Source organism: Dromiciops gliroides, chromosome 3, assembly GCF_019393635.1.
Source record: "Dromiciops gliroides isolate mDroGli1 chromosome 3, mDroGli1.pri, whole genome shotgun sequence".
Classification (NCBI taxonomy): Eukaryota; Metazoa; Chordata; class Mammalia; order Microbiotheria; family Microbiotheriidae; genus Dromiciops; species Dromiciops gliroides.
In genome coordinates, this window is record NC_057863.1 from 2,319,344 (window position 1) to 2,338,703 (window position 19,360).

The following is a 19,360-nucleotide window of genomic DNA, read 5'->3' on the forward strand; positions in this document are numbered from 1 at the left end:
TGTTCATATCCTTTGACCATTTATCAATTGGGAAATGACTTGTGTTTTTATAAATTTGACTCAGTTTTCTATATATGAGAAATGAGGTCTTTATCAGAGATATTTGTTTTAAAAATTCTTTCCCAGTTTTCTGCTTCCCTTATATTCTTGGTTACATTAGTTTTGTTTGTGGAAAAGCTTTAAAATTGGGGGGGAGGGGGCGGGGCAGGTCAATGAGGGTTAAGTGACTTGCCCAGGGTCACACAGCTGGCAAGTGTCAAGTGTCTGAGGCCGGATTTGAACTCAGGTCCTCTTAAATCCAGGGCCAGTGCTTTATCCACTGCGCCACCTAGCTGCCCTTAGAGTAGCTCTTTAAGTTGGGACTTCTTGTTTGTTTTTTGACAATTGGGGCTTGATGTTAGGACTTGATGTTCACCTTCTGGAAGGAAAGTCTGAGCTGGTCTTGTTGCTGCTTTCTTGGAGTACTGAGTGTTGTGTTATTCTAAGGGACACGGGCACCTGTAAGCCTTCCATGCTGCCAGAGGAGTCTGATCCAGGGCAAAGTCTGACTGCTGCCTCCTTGGCCTGGACTCTGCAAGTTTCTGATCTGAGTTTGGGTTGGAGCTGCTAGAATTTGCCCCTGTAGGTTCCCCTTTGGTGTGGCATTGCTGCCCTGGCTTGTTCCTCTGCAGGTTGGGCTATATGATGGCAATGAGACCCTGTTCTGTGCCCAAGATCTAAGGCACGCTGCTGCTGCTGCTGCTGTTGGCTTCTGAACTTCCTCTTTTCTCGGTCCATCCCCCAAGGCTTTCCTACCTCGGAATGCTACCTTCACTGCAGGTCCCCTTCTTGCTCCGCCCTAGATTGGTGATCCACAGCTGGGCAGTCAGCACCTGTCCCCACCACATTGTCCAAGTGTGGATGTGGGACCAGCTCTTGTCCAGGGCATTGGCATGGACGCTTGTACACGCTCCTGGCCTGACTGCAGTCTCCACTGCCCTACCCCTCTTCATAGGATGAGCTGGGCAAGACAAATGACTGATAATTTTTTCTTCTAGATTTCCCTATCAGGATTCAGTCTAGAGCATTTTCTAGAACCATTTGGGAGTTTTGTGGAAGGGAACATGGTGGCAACTGGCTCCTACTCCACCATCTTGGCTCTGCTTCCAAAAAATTGTTTGCTAACACTGTTTTTTAATTTCTTTGAAAGCTCCAGATAATGGAGGCATGAACAGTCTAACTAACAAGATTATTCATTTAATTTCTCCCAGAGAGAATACTTTGGACACAACGTAAGAAACACAGAGTTCCATAGAAGGGACTTCAGAGACCACCTGGCCTACAACTATCCCTGGCCCCCACCCCAACAAAAGACACCTGGCAAGTAAGCCACTGAGCATCTACTCAAACATGGCAGCTGAAGGGGGGCAGCCCCTTTCACCTTTGCCTGTCTTTTTAGAGGTCTGGAGCAATTCAAACATAATCCTGTTGTGTTACTGTGTGACTTTCCCTATTAGCTGAAATTTTAAGAAGATTCTTCAAACAGTCTAATCTCCTTTTTGACCAGAATGAAACCCCATGACAGTTTTTACTGCTTCTATAGAGTTAATGAAAGGTAGGTACAAGTCATCACACGAGTCTCCATTTTTCCTGATGAATTTCAGCTGAGATCAGATAAGCTACATTGAAAGGTAAAACAAATAAATGCCCATTCCTTGTCCCTTAAGAATTATTGGTTTCATTTACTATTTTTAATTACTTAACAAAAAACTATTATAGACTAAATAAACAGAGTAGATCCATGTGCTTTTTTTTTTTTTTGGAGGCAATGGGGGTTAAGTGACTTGTCCAGGGTCACACAGCTGGTAAGTGCCAAGTGTCTGAGGCCAGATTTGAACTCAGGTACTCCTGAATCCAGGGCCAGTGCTTTATCCACTGTGCCACCTAGCTGCTCCCTTGTGTATGTGCTTTTAACGAAAGATACCACTATTGAGACCTTTTCAAAAGATCTTTTTCTTTCAATTCTATGTTAATTAGAACAGATAGCCAGGCTAAAAGTTATTTTTGAAAACAAATTCTTATTAAAAACAACAGATTTGAGCACAAAGCAAATGAGGTCAATTAACATGTATTTACCCGTTCCAGTGTGATTTCTTCATATTCATAATCTGCATCTGTACCATTGACCTAATGTGGAGAGAAGAAGGGCATTTAGAAATGGCAAAGATTTTTTCACAAATGTGATTAACAATTAAATAATAATAAAAACACATCTAATAAAACAACCAGAATATGATTTTTAATGCATATCAGAAAAGGGACATAACTAATAAATGGTTAAGTATACTGCAAATACGGTACAACTATAAAGATAATTCAAAAGCCTGATTTTTAATTCAAGTGATTAAACATTTGTAAGGCATCTACTCAGTCTCAGTCAGTAAGGAGGCCTTAGAGACATGTGCCCAAAGAAGTGATCAGGCTCTGACTCCAAGGAGCTTCCTTACATCCACCTGGAGAGAGGAAGAAGTGATGTGTGCACCTATGTACGTGTACAGACACACAGACACAGTGTGTACAATTCAATATTAAGCACACCGCAGGAATGTAGAAACCAAATCAAGGGGAAGTGAGAACTAATCAGTGGGATACTAAAAATATGCTTCCTCCATGGCAGGGGGGGGGAGGGGGATGGTGTAGAGGGGACGCCCATCTATGCTGTGCTTCTAGGAAAGGGAGCAATTTCTAGAGGCAGTGGAGATGGGTGCCTGTTCAAAAGAGGAGGCACAAGATGAGGCAGAATGTCCCAGATGGGGCACAGGGAAGGGGGGTGAGGGGTATGAGAAAGGCAACAATGTGGACCAAGAGACTGTAGAGGGAGGCAGGGGACAGATTTTAGAGAGCTTGAAATTCTAGGAAGATTCCTTTCTATCTTCTACTAAAGATTAACAGGGAATCAACGAAGATGTTTTAATTAGGTATATGATAAGGTCAGTTGATGTTTTGGGAATATCAATTTGGCAGCCATGTGGCTGAGGATTGGGGAGGGAAGAAACTAGATGCAGGGCAAAGCCTTCTGGGCCCACTGCCATCATCCAGACAAGAGGCCTAGATGAGGGTGGTGGCAAGGAGGGTACAAATGTGAGAGATTTTGTGGGAGCAGAAGCGACAAGTCTATGAAGGTGAGAAGAGGAGGAAAGAAACACTAGTAAAGGGTGACTGGGAGATTGTACAATGTAAATAACTCGAATGACATTAGGGCCTTCAATGAAAATAGGGAACCCTTGGTTTTTGGGGAAATCAACAAGTAATTTTGGACAGGTGGAGCCCCAGACAGTCCAAGAGACAGATGGTTATCGGGTTGAGTACAATAACTGAATCCACAAAAGATGCTGAGATCACTGTGAGTGTACAAAAAATGGAGATAAGGTAGAAAGATGTGCCTTTCTATTGGGGAGAGTGGTGATAAGGGTTAACGTGAGAGAGTGGGGGAAGAGGGGCAGCCAGGTGGTGCAGTGGATAGAGCACCGGCCTTGGAGTCAGGAGGACCTGAGTTCAAATCTCACCTGAGAGGTGAGAAACACCCTAGGCAAATAACTTAACCTCAATCTCCTTACGACATCTGGAGACATCTTCAGTTGTACTGATCTACATCTCGCCACTGGACCCAGATGGCTCTGGAGGATAGAGGGAGTTTGGAGACACAGTCCTCCCTCACTTAAATCCAATTCAGTGCAAGTCAAGACATTCCCCTGATGTGATGGTCTTCTTTGGGAATGAAGGACAAAGAACCATGATGGGGAAGGAGGGGATAAAAGGCCTGAGCAGAGGTGTACACCTTAGCAATGAAGATGACTATAACCCAGGGGAATACAGAGTGGGAGGGGAGATGCGCCAAGGGAAGGAAACACTGACTATCTAAAAGAGGCCGGGTCATACACACAGTATCTCCTTGGATCCTCACAGTGACCCTGGGACCTGGCTGCTGTGATGATCTTCATTTTAGATATGAGGAAGCTGAGGTAAACAGAGGGGAAGTGACCTGCCCAGGCCACATCTGAACTCGGATCTTCTGGACTCCAGGCCCAGGGCACTGCCGACGGTACCACCCAGCTGTGCCTCTGTATGCTCAAAAAGAGATTAAGCATGGCTCGCCATGGAAGACCGTGAGAAAAAAAAGGGAGCAGAGGCTATTTATGGGTCGAGCAGCAGGTTTACAATAACCTCAGGCAGAAATAAAAGCAAAGTCTGTACTGAAGCCGCACCCATGCGAGCTCTCTAATAGTCCATTCTCAGGAGCAGAAAAGATGGAGGAAGGAATGGAAGGTCAGGGAGGAGCAAAAAGACTGGAGGTCACAGTCAGAATGAATGACGGGCTCAGGCCAAGTGAGACAAAGGACAAGGTAGAAAAAAGGACTGTGGGTAAAGAGAAAACTGTACAACTGCAGGATCCCAGGAGAACTGTCATGGGAGGTTTCATTCTAGAGATAACTGTCGGAAGGCGACAGGCGCGGTGCGGCCAAGAAGACAATTCTGCTTAGGTGAGCTCCTGGGCTGGCAATGACCTGCACAAGGTCACAAGTCAGGCAGAGCAGGGAGTTTGTTTTTAAATGGGAAACTATTCACACTCAAATACTCTTACTGCAAACATTAGAGAAACCAATCCAAAGCTAAGGCCTGGTTCCAGTCAAGTATGGAAGATGCAAACTGAGTGTTTAATACATAATGGGGACTGACCACTAGGTTTCCTTGGCAGGACACTGAGTCTGCTCATCTCTGAGCGCAGCCCACAGGTTAGGGGACTTGCCCAGGGCTCTCCATTCAGGATGAGCTCCTGGCTTCCAGGTCTGTGTGCACAGTAGGCTGCTTCTTACCCTGTTTTTACTATGGTCTTCTTTTTTTTTAGTGAGGCAATGGGGATTAAGTGACTTGCCCAGGGTCACACAAGCTAGTAAGTGTTAAGTGTCTGAGGCCAGATTTGAACTCAGGTCCTCCTGAATCCAGGGCCAGTGCTCTATCCACTGCATCATCTAGCTGCCCCTACTATGGTCTTCTTAAAAGGGGTGGCAGAAGAGGGAGAAGAGAAATTCATGACCTCATGAACCACTGAAACACTATCTTAAAAAGTAATGACTCCCGAGCTTCTCATCAGCAGTTTTTCAGTTAGCTCACTCTCCAGAATTTATGTAGGTACGAGCAAGGTCAACCTCGGATCCATGCCACACTCTCCTTTCAGTTCAGCTTTCTAAACAGGATTCCTTCCTCATGACTGATCTCTCAGACTCGGGGATGGAAATTCATTCTGAAATTCGATATTCTCATCTGCTCATCCTCTAAAAGAAATGAGCAGATGAAAGACCTATCTTTATTCCTTTCCAAAATGGCAACAAGCCTAAGATGGATTTAGTTTAGTAGAAGCACCTACTATGTGCAGGGAACCATGTTGCCTTAAGAATTAGAAATCCAGTCCCATTTCTACAGTGGTTCCAATGGTTCCAATACATATAGGCAGCAGTGAGGACACCCACCTCGCCAAGTCACATGCTAGGTAACACATGATTTGGGCCTGGCAATACTTGGTAACCTTTCACTGGAAAGACAGCAACTTTTCAACCTCTTTTTCTATACTGAACATGATGCCATTCAAGGCTTCTTAAAGTGTGGGAAACAACTTTTTGCATTTGGTTCTCTAAGGCAAGTGCTACCAAAGCTCTCATTTTATAAATGGGGGGGGGAGAGAAACAAGTTTAGAGAAGTCAATGTCTAGAGCCACTCAATCAGCATTTATTAAGTGCCTGCTACATGCAAAAAACCGCTCTGGGGGCCAGGCGCTACAAAGACAAAACAGAAACAGTCCCAGGCCTCAAGGAGGAAACACTCTACCAGGGGAGACAACATGGAAATAAAGAAAAACATACAGATGATAAGTACAAGGAGGGGTTTCAAGTGAAGGCACTGGGGGGGAAAGACTTGAAAGAAATGAGAAATGTTCATAATTTAGAGCATTTAGGTGGCTCAGTGGATAGAGAGATGGGCCTAGAGAAAGGAAACCTTGAGATCAAAAAGCCTTAAAGACTTAGTAGCTGCATGTATCTAGACAAGTCACTTAACCTGTTTGCCTCAGTTTCCTCATCTATAAAATGGGGACACCAGTAGCTCGTCACTCCCAGGGTGACTTAACAATTACTAGCCCTGTGACCCTGGGAAAGTCAGTTAACCCTCAATGTCAAGTCAGCAGAAGGAAGGGAGTGTCCTCCTCCACTGACTGGTAGTGAGACCTCACTCCCTTATGCTGACTCCCTTCCTTCTGCCTGGACCACCATTCAAGTGCTGGTTGTGCACAGAGCCCTGACTGCTGGTCAGGGTGGGGAGTTAGCAGAGTTATAACAAATTGTCACCCAATCCGGATCCTGGGCTCGTGGTGGCTAGTGTCTTTCCTCAGAGATTACTTTTTATTCACTCTATATAAAAATCTTTTCTGTATATTTCATATGCAATTATTGACAAAATACAAGTAACTACTGGGTTTTTCCCCAATAACTGAGACAAATGGAGGAGGAGCACAATAATATTCCATCACCATCATATGCCACAGCTTGTTTAGTCATTCCCCGATGGATGGGCATTCCTTTGATTTCTAATTCTTTGCCACCACAAAAAGAGCTACTAGAAATATTTTTGTAGGGGCAACTAGGTGGCGCACTAGATAAAGCACCGGGTCCTGGATTCAGGAGGACCTGAGTTCAAATTCGGCCTCAAATACTTGACACTTACTAGCTGTGTGACCCTGAGCAAGTCACTTAACTCTCACTGCCCCAATCCCCCCGCCCCCCCCCCAAGTAGTTTTTTAAAAAAAGAAATATTTTTGTAAAAATAGGTCTTTTTCTCTTTTGGGGGATGTCTTTGAGATATAAATCTAGCAGTGGTATTGCTGGATCAAAGGGTACGCACAGTTTTGTGGCCCTTTGGGTATAGTTCCAAATTGCTCTCCATAATGATTGGATCCATTCACAACTCCATGACAAGTAGATTATTATCTGTGTTCCCCTCCAACATCTAATATTTCTCTTTTTTGTCATATTTGCCACTCTGATAGGTGTGAGGTGATACCTCAGAGTTGTTTTATTTTGCATTTCTCTGATCAATAGTAATCTGGAGCATTCTTTCACATGATTAAAGATTGCTCTGAATTTTTTGTCTGAAAACTGCCTGTTCATATCCTTTGACCATTTATCAATTGAGGAATGATTTGTATTTTTATAAATTTGACTCAGTTCTCTATATATGAGAAATAAGGAATTTATCAGAGATAATTTGGTACAAAAATTCTTTCCCAGTTTTCTGCTTCCCTTATAATCTTGGTTACATTAATTTTGGCTGGGCAAAATCTTTCTAATTTTACATAATCAAAATTGTCTACTTTGCATTTTGTTTTGCTCTCTATATCTTCTTTGGTCCTAAATTCTTCCTCTGTTCATAAATCTGACAGATATATTATTTCATGCTCTCTTAATCTGCTTATGGTATCACCCTTTATGTGTAAATTGTGTACCCATTTTGACCTTATTTTAGAATATGGTGTGAGATGTTAGTCTATACCTAGTTTCTGCCATACTGTTTTCCAGTTATCTGAGCAATTTTTGTCAAATAATGAGTTTTCAGTCAAAATGCTTAGATCTTTTGAGTTTGTCATATACCAGATTACTATAATCACACTATAGTGATTTATAGAGATTTACATCCCTATTCTATTCCACTGATCCACCTCTCTATTTCTTAGCCAGTACCAGACTGTTTTGATAATTAATGCTTTATAATACAGTTTGAAATCTGGTATGGCTACACCACCTTCTTTTGAATTTTTTCATTGATTCCCTTGATATCCTTGAGTTTTTGTTCTTCCAGATGAATTTTCTTATTATTTTTCTAGACCTATAAAATTTTTGATAGTTTGATTGGTATGGCATTAAAAAAATTTATTAGGATTGTAATTTTTATTATATTGGCTCAGTCTAGCCATAAGCAATTAATAATTTTCCAGTTGTTTAGATCTGACTTTATTTGTGTGAGAATTATTTTATAGTTCTGGTCATACAGTTCCTGGGTTTGTTTTGTCAGGTAGACTCCCACGTATTTTATATTGTTCATAGCTATTTTAAATGGAATTTCTCTTTCTGTTGTTGTTGGACTTTGTTGGTAATATATAGAAATGCTGATGATTTATGTGGGTTTATTTTGTGTGCTGCAACTTTGCTAAATTTGTTAATAATTTCAAGTAGTTTTTAGTTGATTCTTTAGGATTTTCTAAGCATAACATATCATCTGCAAAGAGTGATAGTTTTGTTTCTTCATTACCTATTCTATTACCTTTAATTTCTTTTTCTTTTCTTATTGATATAGCTAACATTTCTAGTACAATATTAAATAATAGAGGTGATAATGGACCTCCTTGCTTCACCCCTGATTGTACTGGGAAGGCTTCTAGTTTATCCCCATTAGAGAAAATGCTCACTGATGGTTTTAGGTAAATATTGCTTATTTTAAGGTAAGTTCCATCTATTTCCATGCTCTCTAGTGTTTGTTTTTTTTAAGCAATTGGGGCTAAGTGACTTGCCCAGGATCACACAGCTAGTAAATGTTAAGTGTCTGAGGCTGGATTTGAACTCAGGTACTCCTGACTCCAGGGCCGGTGCTCTATCCACTGCGCCACCTAGCTGCGTCCTCTCTAGTGTTTTTAATAGGAATAGATGCTGTATTTTCTCAAAGGCTTTTTCTGCATCTATTGAGATAATCATGATTTCTGATGGTTTTGCTATTGATACAGTCAATTATGCTGATATATTTTCTAATACTGAACCAGCCCTGCATTCCTGGTATTAATCCCATCTATTCATAGTGTATGATACTTGTGATGTATTGCTGTAATCTCTTTGCTAGTATTTTATTTAAACTTTTACATCAATATTCATTAGGGAAATTGGTCTATAATTTTCTTTCTCTGTTTTGGCTCTTCCTGGTTTGGGTATCAGCATCATATTTGTCTAGTAAAAAAGGAATTTGGTAGGATTAATTTTTAACATTTTCTCAAATAATTTTTTTAGTATCAGGATTAATTGTTCTTTAAATCTTTTGTAGAATTCACTTGTGAATCCATCAGGTCCTGGGGATTTTTTCTTAGGAAGTTGATTGATGGCTTCTTCAATTTCTTTTTCTAAAATTGGGCTAAGTATTTTATTTTTTCTTCTGTTAATTTGGATAATTTATATTTTTGTAGACATTCATCCAATTCTTTTAGATTGTCAAATTTATTGGCATATAATTGGGCAAAACAGTTCCTAACAATTGTCTTAAATTTCCTTTTCATTGGTGTTGAGTTCATCCCTTTAATTTTTTTTTTTTTTTTAGTGAGGCAATTGGGGTTAAGTGACTTGCCTAGGGTCACACAGCTAGTAAGTGTTAAGTGTCTGAGGCTGGATTTGAACTCAGGTACTCCTGACTCCAGGGCCAGTGCTCTATCCACTGCGCCACCTAGCTGACCCCATCCCTTTAATTTTTGATACTAGTAATTTGGTTTTCTTCTTTCCTTTTTTTTTGCTCAAATTAACCAATGGATTATCTATTTTATTGGGTTTTTTCCATAAAATCAGCTTCTAGTTTTATTTATTAATTCAATGGCTTTCTTACTTTCAATTTTATTCATCTCTCCTTTGATTTTCAGGATTTCCAATTTGGCATTTAATTGGGGATTTTTAATTTGCTCAATTTCTAGGTTTCTTTTTAGTTGCATGCCTCCTTCATTAATCTGCTTTTTCTCTATTTTATTGATGTTAGCAGCTAGGGATATAAATGATCCCCTTTGACTGCATCTCATAAATTTTGATATATTGTGTCATCATTATCTTTTTTAAAAATGAAATCATCAATTGTTTTTTAGGATCAAATTTTTAAATTTCCAATTAATTTTTAACCTCTCCTTCAATTGTACATTATTGAATGGGTTTTTTTGTGGTTTTGTGGGGGGGTTTTGCCTTATGATCTGAAAAGGATGTGTTTACTTTTCTGAATCTGGCTGTAAGGTTTTTATGTCCTACTGTGTGGTCACTTTTTTTTTTTTTTTTTTTGGTGAGGCAATTGGGGTTAAGTGACTTGCTCAGGGTCACACAGCTAGTAAGTGTGTAAAGTGTCTGAGGCCGGATTTGAACTCAGGTCCTCCTGAATCCAGGGCCTGTGCTATTCTATCCACTGCGCCACCTAGCTGCCTCTATGTGGTCACTTTTTATGTAGGTCCAATGCTGAGGAGGTAAATTTCTTTCTATTCACATTCAATTTTCTCCAGAGAGAAACTTTCTAACTATCTAAACTATCTAACTTTTCCAGAATCTTATTCATTTCCTTAACTTCTTTCTTGTTGATTTTTTGGTTAGATTTATCCAGTTCTGACAGGAGAAGGTTAAGGTCCCCACTACTGTAGTTTTATTATCTATTTCCTCCTGTAACTCATCCAACTTCTTCAAAAATTTAGATGCTATGCCATTTGGTGCATATATGTTAAGTATTGATAAGACTTCACTATCAATGGTACCTTTCGGCAAGATATAGTTTCCTTTTTTAACTCTTTTAATTAGATCTATTTTGCTTTTGCTTTGTCTGAAATCATGATTGCTATCCCTGCTTTCTTTGCTTCAGCTGAGGCATGACAGATTCTGTTCCAACCCCTTATGTTTACCCGGTATCTCTCTGCTTCAAATGTGTTTCTTATAAAAACAAAAAACAAAAAACAAAACAACAATAAAACACATTGTAGGATTTTGGTTTTTAATCCATTCTGCTATCTGCTTCTATTTAATGGGTGAAGTTCATCCCATTCACATTTATAGTTATGATAACTATTTCTCTCCATGCTATTTTTCACCTGTTCATTGTCCCCCCCCCCCACTCTTACCCTCCCCCCCCTTCCCTCCTGACAAGCATTTCACTTTGGATCACCACCTCACCCAATAGCCCCTTTTATCAGTCCCCCCTCCCCCTTCTATTATCCCTGTCTCTTTTCTACTTCCTTATAGTTATAGGGTAAGACAGATTTCTATAACCAACTGAGTGTTTATGTTATTCCCTTTGAGCCAACTTTAATGAGAATGAGGTTTAATCTTTGCCTGGCACCCCACCTCCCTTGTCCTCCCCCTTCAGTGTAAGAGTTCTTTCATGCCTCTTTTTTTTTTGTGGGACAATTTACCCCATTCAACACCCCCCTTCTTCCAGGCAATTTGTTTTTTAAACCTTTATTTTGTTTTTGTCCCCCATTTTATAAACACATCCTCTGTGTACATATACTTCTTTTTCTTGTTTTGTTTTGTTTTTTGTTTTTTCGGGGCAATGGGGGTTAAGTGACTTGCCCAGGGTCACACAGCTAGCAACTGTCAAGTGTCTGAGGCCAGATTTGAACTCAGGTACTCCTGAATCCAGGGCCGGTGCTTTATCCACTGTGTCACCTAGCTGTCCCTCTACATATACTTCTAATTACTTTTATAATAAAGTTAAGACTTAAAAATATTATCATCATATAGAAATATAAACAGTTTAACCTTACTGAACTTCTTACAGTTTTTCTTTCTTGTTCCTTTTTTACCTTTTCATGTTTCCCTTGAGTATTGTATTTGGAGGTCAATTTTTTTATTCAGCTCAGACCTTTTAATCAGAAATGCTTGAAAGTCCTCTATTTCATTAAATGTTTATTTTCTCCCCTGAAACATTATATTCAATTTATGCTGGGTAGGGATTCTTGGTTATAAACCTAACTCTGTTGCCTTTCAGTATATCATATTCCAAGCCTTGCAGTTCTTTAACGTGGAAGCCATCAAATCCTGTATAATTCTGACTGTAGCTCCACAATATTTGAATTGGGTGTTTTGGGGGGTTTTTTGGCTGCTTGCAACACTTTCTCCTTGATTTGTGAGCACTGAAATTTGGCTATGATGTTCCTGAGAATTTCCATTTTGTGCTCTTTCAGGTGGTGATCAGTGGATTCTTTCAATTTCTATTTTGCCTTCTGGTTCTAATATATCAGGGCAGTTTTCTTTGATAATTCCTTGAAAGATATTGTCCAGGTTTTTGTTTTTTAATCATGGATTTCAGGTAATTTAATAATTCTTATATTATCTCTCCTGGATCTATTTTCTAGGTCAGTTTTTTCCCCCAATGAGAAATTTCACATTTTCTTCTGTTTTTTTTTTAAACCTTAAAAAATTTTGTTCTATTATATCTTAATGTCTCAGAGTCATTAGTTTCCACTTGTTCAATTCTAATTTTTAAAGAATAATTTTATTCAATGACCTTTTGTACTTCCTTTACCATTTGGCTAATTCTGGGTTTTGGGGAGTTATTTTCCTCAGTAAATTTTTGTATATCTTGACTCTTTTTTCATGATTCTCTTGCATTATTCTCATTTCTTTCCCCAATTTTTCTTCTACTTCTCTAATTTGTTTTGTGATTGTTTGTTTGTTTTAGTGAGGCAATTGGGGTTAAGTGACTTGCCCAGGGTCACACAGCTAGTAAGTGTTAAGTGTCTGAGGCCGGATTTGAACTCAGGTACTCCTGACTCGAGGGCCGGTGCTCTATCCACTGCGCCACCTAGCTGCCCCTAATTCGTTTTTTAAAGTCTTTTTAACGCTCTTCCAGGAATTCTTTTTGAGCCTGAGATCAATTTACATTTCTTCTTTGAAGCTTCACCTGCAGCCATTTTGGTACTATTGGCCTTCTCTAAGTTTATGCCCTGATCTTTCCCATCACCATAGCAACTTTAGATAGTCAAGCTTTTTGTTGTTATTGTCATTGTTGCTCATTTTTATGTCTTTTATGTGATGTGGTGTTTTTATCAGAGAGTTGAGATCTATTCTTCCACTGTCCCAAGTTTTTGTGCTGAGGCTCTAGGTCTTCCTGGTGGCTTTCACTGGGCTTCAGGGCTTAGTCACCTGCTTTCTCTGGAGGGCCGGGGTCCCTTCTGACTGGTACTGGGCAGAGGTTTACTCCGTCCTTTTGGCCTTCTCCAGGGGTGCTGCTGGGTTGGTATAGTTAACAGTCTTTTTTGGTGACTGGCCCTGGAGAGGGGAATCTTGTTGCTGGTCTGCCCAAGGGGTGCTGCCCTGCTGCTGGGTTGCTGTGTTAACAGGGCTTCTCTGCTAGCAGGACCTGGAGAAATCATTCTGTTGCAAATCTGCCCGAGGGTTGGAGCCCTCTGCTGCTGCTTTGCTATGGAAAAAGAGTCTCTCTGCTGGTAGGCCCCAGGGGCAGGATCCTACTATTGGCCAACTTTGGGTGCGACTTCACTGCTGGTCAGCAATAGGGTCAAGGCCTCCCTGGTGGTTCATGCTGGGGATGAGGTGGCTGGTGAGGGTCCTTGCTATGCTGCCCAGACTGCTCACTTGCCTAAGGGCTACTAGTTTATAGGAAGGCAGGACCTCACTAGTGGATTGCCTAAGGTTTAGAACCCTGCATTAGGCTCCCTACCGTGAGCCCAGGTGCTGCTGCTCTTGGACCTTACTTCCCTCCCATCCAGGTAAGACAGAGTTTTCCTGCCAGGCTGGTAAGCTGCTTCCCTGCTTCCCTGCTTCTGGAACAATTCTAAGGCAGTTTTCTATTGGTCTGCAGGGGAAATTTGGGAGACCTTCAGAGTTCCTTCCTCATGGTGCCACCTTGGTACTGGAAGTGCTAGTCCAATAATTCTTAACTTATCTTTCCTCAATCTCTTTTCCAGGTCAGTTGTTTTTCCAATGAGATATTTCACATTTTCTTCTATTTCTCCCCCATTCTTTTGATTTTGTTTGACTCCTTCTTGATAGCTCATCGAGTCATGTCCACTTGCCCAATTTCTTTTCTTCAGTGAATTTTTCTCTGTCTTTTACCATTTGGCCTATTCTGTTTTTTAAGGTATTATTTTCTTCAGTATTGCTTTTTGGTGCTTCCTTTACCAAGCCCTTGACTCTTTTTTCATGATTTTCTTCATTGCTTTCATATCTTTCCCTAAGTCTTTGTCTACCTCTCTTGTTAATGAAATCATTTTTCACTTTATGTTAAAGTTGGGCTCTGTTCCCAGGGTGAAGGGGGCATTGTCTTAAGTCTCGGGTTTTTCAGTTAATGTTCCTTGGTGGAGTTTTCATTTTGGGATTTCTTTCCAAGTCCGTTTTGCCCTCTGGCCCCGGGACATGAGTGCAGCTGTCTTTGATGATGTTTTGAAGCATGATGCACAGCTTTGCAGCTGTGCAGCTATGTACAAAGACAAGAATGGAATCATCCCTGCTGTCAAGGCATGACAACATGAACATCAAACACACAGACAGACGTACAGATAAAGAAGGCATAGACAAAGCAGAAATAAGGTAATTATGGATACAAGGGTCTAGCAAGGAGCCTAGTTTCAGTACAGTCTACTGGATTTTCAAATGTATTTTGAGTTCTGTTTTTGTTAATACAAGGATTATTATCCATCAGTTGGTGTAAAACAGCAAGCTTGTTATGGATAATTCTAGGCACTTCATGCTGGTTTGCTAGACATGCAGCAGTGGCTAAATTTGGGTCACCTGAAAGAATGTGTTGCATTTTCTGTTTATTCACATAATTTTCAATAAACAGCAAGTCTGGGGTCCTTAAGAATACCCAGTCGCCTACCTTCAAAGGCCTCTCCACTTCTAAAAGACAAATGCACAGAACTCAGCATTTTATTAAGATATTATTGGTTGAGTTTGGGGCTGGGGCGGGGGGGCTTTTCCTTTCACTCTGGCTCCTCACCTCCACATGAAGGTAACTGCTTTTCATGAAAGTACAGTCTCCAAATCCAACAGCCAGTACCACAATGACAATATCAACTGGTTTTGTTCAGTAAAGTCATGTCTATCTGTCGGTCATGTGATCTAAACCCTCCAACAATCTTGTTACTCCGTTGAAATAAGCTTCCATGACTGCCTGAGTGGAATGGACCCTGTGTTTCATAGATACCATAAAGGTTTTCGTGAGGGCACTTTTTTCAACCTCTTTTTTTCCAGTTAGAAATTCCAAAAGTAGATGTGAAAATATTGAAAGAGATGGTATCATCAGTGGCCAATAAACCAGAAAATATAAATAAATAAAAGGAAAGACTTTTAGATTATTTGACACAAACTGCTGGGAAATGTGGAAAGCAGTCTGGCAGATTTTAGACAGAGATCAACACCTAACATCATATTCCACAATATATTCTAAATAGATATGGGACCTTAATATCAAAGATCATACCATTAGAGAAATGAGAAGAAAAGCAGAGCAGATAATTTTAATAAACACAGAAAGGGTAAGTATCCTTTACCAAAGGATAGAAGGCAATTACAAAAGATAAAAAGAACTAATTATATGAAACTGAAAAGCTTCTGTACGAGAAAATGAACACCTCTAGGACTAGACAAGAAGCAGTTGAATAAGAAAAAGACATATAAATGTCACACACACACACAGAGTCATTCTCTAATAGATAAGTGGTCAAAGGTATAACACCAGGGGGCAGCTAGGTGGCGCAGTGGATAAAGCACTGGCCTTGGATTCAGGAGGACCTAAGTTCAAATCCAGCCTCAGACACTTGACACTTAACTAGCTGTGTGACCCTGGGCAAGTCACTTAACCCTCATTGCCCTGCCAAAAAAAAAAAAAAAAAGGTATAACACCTCTTTTTTGAGGGTAGAGAAGTGGCACCTTCCATGCAAGGATGAATATTCTCATACACAGACATACCTTTCACATCTCAGGGACTCTGAACTCCTTTGGATCTAGCTTCTTAAACTTAGGGTCGCAACCGCCAAAGGGGTCGTGCAACTGAATGTGGGGGTCACAAAAACTTTGGAAACAGTAAAAGGTTCTGTATAACTATATTATGTACCTATATCCCCAGGGTTGCATACAAAAATTCTCAGGTGAGAAGGGGTCGAAAGTGGACAAAGTTGAAAAAAACAACATCCTGCTTTAGATCATTATCCAAACCTCATTCCACGTCCCCTACACCAATGATTCCTCATTCTCATCTCCCTCAATCCTTCTACCCCAAAATCTTAATCCTAATTCCACCCAACCCTTCCACTGTGCCCTCAAAAATGTCTGTTTCACAGACAACAAACTTCCCTTTATCTTCAAGTTATTCCCCTCTAGACTCCTTCCATTTACTAGCTCTTACCAAAACATGGCTCCCCTGGCCTCCCTCTCCAATACTAGCTGTCCCTTCACTCTTTTTTTTTTTTTTTTTTTTAGTGAGGCAACTGGGGTTAAGTGACTTGCCCAGGGTCACACAGCTAGTAAGTGTTAAGTGTCTGAGACCGGATTTGAACTCAGGTACTCCTGACTCCAGGGCCAGTGCTCTATCCACTGCGCCACCTACCTGCCCCCCATCCCTTCACTCTTGCTGGCTCACCAGTCAAGGTAGGGGAGCAGGAATCCTCCTTGCTGCCCATCACCACTTCCAGGCTCTGCTCCTTCCTCCATCACTCAGTGACCTCTCTGCCATTCCTCTTTACTACCCAATCAGAGTCCTGGTAGCTGTTCTCTCCTTCCCAACTCCTGCCTCTCTACTAAGGGATGATGACTCTCACTCAAATCTAACCCTGACCACTCAACTCCCAGGATCTACTCTTCCACCCCACCTCAACCACACACAAAGAGGGTCACACTTTGCATTTTGCCATCACCCACAGATATACCACCTCCAGGTTCAAGAATTCTGACATCTCTGTATCCAACCACCATCTGTTGGCTTTTCACCTCTTCCTTAGCCCTCCCTTATAGAACCCTACTCTCTTCCTCCTCACTGTGACCTCCAGACCCTTGACCCCTCAGTTCTTTCCCAGGCCATCTTCCCTGTACTTGTCCCTCTTTCTTCTCCCCATCTTCACCCTTTGGTCAACACCAGTCCCACCCTCAACTGTCCTTCTCTCTTGAATCTCTCCCCCCTCCTCGTATCCCCATCTATGCCCAGCCGTGCTCCAGCCGTGGATCACTTCCACCACACATCGTTTCCACTCCTACACACATGCCACTGCCTGAAGATGGAGAAAACCACACAACCATTCTAACTGGGTCCGCTACAAATAGAGGTTTTATAGCCTTACTTGGGGCCTCACTGGTGCTAGGCAATCCTTTTGCCCACCTCTCATGAGTTTGCCAATCACTTTCTACCGAGACTCTTCCAAACCTCCTCGTCCCTCCTCAAATCTTCCATAGCTCCCCCTCTCCCAGCTGAGTCTCTTGTTTTATATTTAACAGAAAAAAAGGAGGTCATTCGCCATGAGCTTCCCCTTCTCCCCTCATCCTCATTTCCCATCAGACACCTGCCCCTTCTCTTCCTCCCCTGTCTCGCATGATTAAGTGGCTTTACCCCTCTATCTGCTCAAGTGATCCTATTCAATTCTGTCTTTTCCAATAGATTGTCCCCTCTGTCATCCCCACTCTGCCACTTATTTTTAACGTCTCCCTCTCTGCTGGCTCCTTCCCTACTGCCCATAAACATGCCCAATTCTCCATTCCACACATGACACTGACTGTAAAGGCAAATCTTACTTTTTTCCTAAATGAAGGGAGCCTAATTTCCTTTATTCCCAGTTTCGAGAGAGAGGAATGGTGTAGAAGAAAGCCCCAGCTTCTGGGTGCAATTAGATCGGTGACATGAAACAAAGTACTCCTCTCTGCAATGCAGTGTGTTCATTTACAAAATGAGGTATTTGGACTGAGTCTCCTCCCTTTCTAAAATACAAGATTTTAATCAATAAGTATTCATCTTCACATGACTCAGGTTCATATTAATGCATGCTTTTAAACAATTAAAGACCTCAAAGTTTGTGTAGTCTCAGAGTGTCTAAAAATAATGATGCATTAGGTTAAAAAATAATATCGGTTCATGCCAATGTTTTGGAGTGTTCTTCCTAATTAAAAATTTAGGGAGCTGTGTATCAATGCAATAAACTCCAAAGAAAACAGCTGCTTCAAAGTGTTACTAAATAATGGATGGCACTTGGGGAATGTTAGGAAACAAGCCCACTGGACAAGAAGCGGGGCCCAGGGGTTAGGCTAGGGCCCTGACCTGGGTGCCAGAGGAGCTGAGGTTTCCTTTCCAGCACCGTTCCTCACCACTTGCAACTTGTGGGACTTCAGGCAAGTCACTGAATCGCTAAGGACCCTGGGCTAAGGCATGGCTAAGGTCCCTTCCAGGAAAGAAGAAGACTCCGATCATTGGAGAAATATGGCTGTTGGCAGGACACTGAGGAAATGGAGGCAGCTGGAGAGATTCGGTCCATATTGAGCCAGCAGGAGTTTCTCTGCCTTTGGTCCCCAGGGGACAGGGCAAGGACATCCTCCCCTGTCATACCTACCACAAGGAGAGGAATTTCAGCTTATTCTTCACATCAGGTCCAGATCCACCTTGTGGATGTACCTTGATCAGGAGTACTTTTTTCTGACCAATTTCAAGATAAGCATCAAATTCTGGAATTTTTAGGATTGTAAGATTTGCTTTTACTGACAAATCTTGCCTGACTTTAGAAGGCTGTCAATTGGATGGATTTGCCCAATATATTCCAATTGTTAGCTTCTCTTTTTGTAACTGATCTTATAGCCAGCAAGAGGCAATGGCTTCTAAAAAGGAAGACATCCCAGATATTTAAGTATCCTCCCTGTGCCACCAAAACATGCCAGAAAGCAACCCCAAAAAAGAGGAGGAGGGAGGCCTGAGTCACGAAAAGGTGGAGAAAAGGAGAAAAGCAAAGAGAAGAATCTCATAAACGTCTGAGAGACTGAGAATTCCTATCATCGTATCATTTTGTGAGAGCACAATTATCCTGGTGCGGAAAAGAAGTCAGGGAGCATCAGAGAATGGGGTTGGGGAGGCACAAGGAGAAGGAGAAGGGAGAGAAGAGTTGAAAAGATTTTTCTGTCTTCCTTATCTGAATATAACAAATACATTTTAAGTCATGTTATTAAGGTGCATTACGGGGCAGCTAGGTGATGCCAGGGCTGCAGTCAGGAGGACTTATCCTCCTGAGGTCAAATCTGGCCTCAGACACTTCCTGGCTGTGTGATCCTGGGCAAGTCACTTAGCCCTGTTTGCCATGGTTTCCTCATCTGTAAAATGAGATGGAGAAAGAAATGGCAAACCACTGCTAATATCTTTGCCAAGCAAACTCCAAATAAGATCACAAAGAGTCATAAACAAGTGTGTGTAATTTAAGATTCTAAATGTGGATTCTAATCTGTTCCCCCAGTTTTGGGGGAAACTGACTAAAATCACTGATAAAACAAGTTTAGGTTTTTAAGGGTTTATTGAAAAATAGAAAGAAAAAGATTGAGAACAGAATTCCAACAGCCTGGCATTCCTATCTTT

At 41.3% G+C, this 19,360-nt stretch overlaps 1 protein-coding gene across 32 annotated transcripts in view; it reads right to left on the bottom strand.

Annotated features, from left to right (window-relative positions):
- DLG1 (discs large MAGUK scaffold protein 1) overlaps nucleotides 1-19,360 on the bottom strand; it is a 223,962-nt gene that overhangs the window by 68,789 nt on the left and 135,813 nt on the right. For all 32 annotated transcript variants that reach the window (XM_043994514.1, XM_043994505.1, XM_043994504.1 and 29 more), the window contains one exon: nucleotides 2,116-2,166. In XM_043994514.1, coding sequence (XP_043850449.1) covers nucleotides 2,116-2,166 — 51 coding nt within the window. The remainder of the gene's footprint in view (nucleotides 1-2,115; nucleotides 2,167-19,360) is intronic.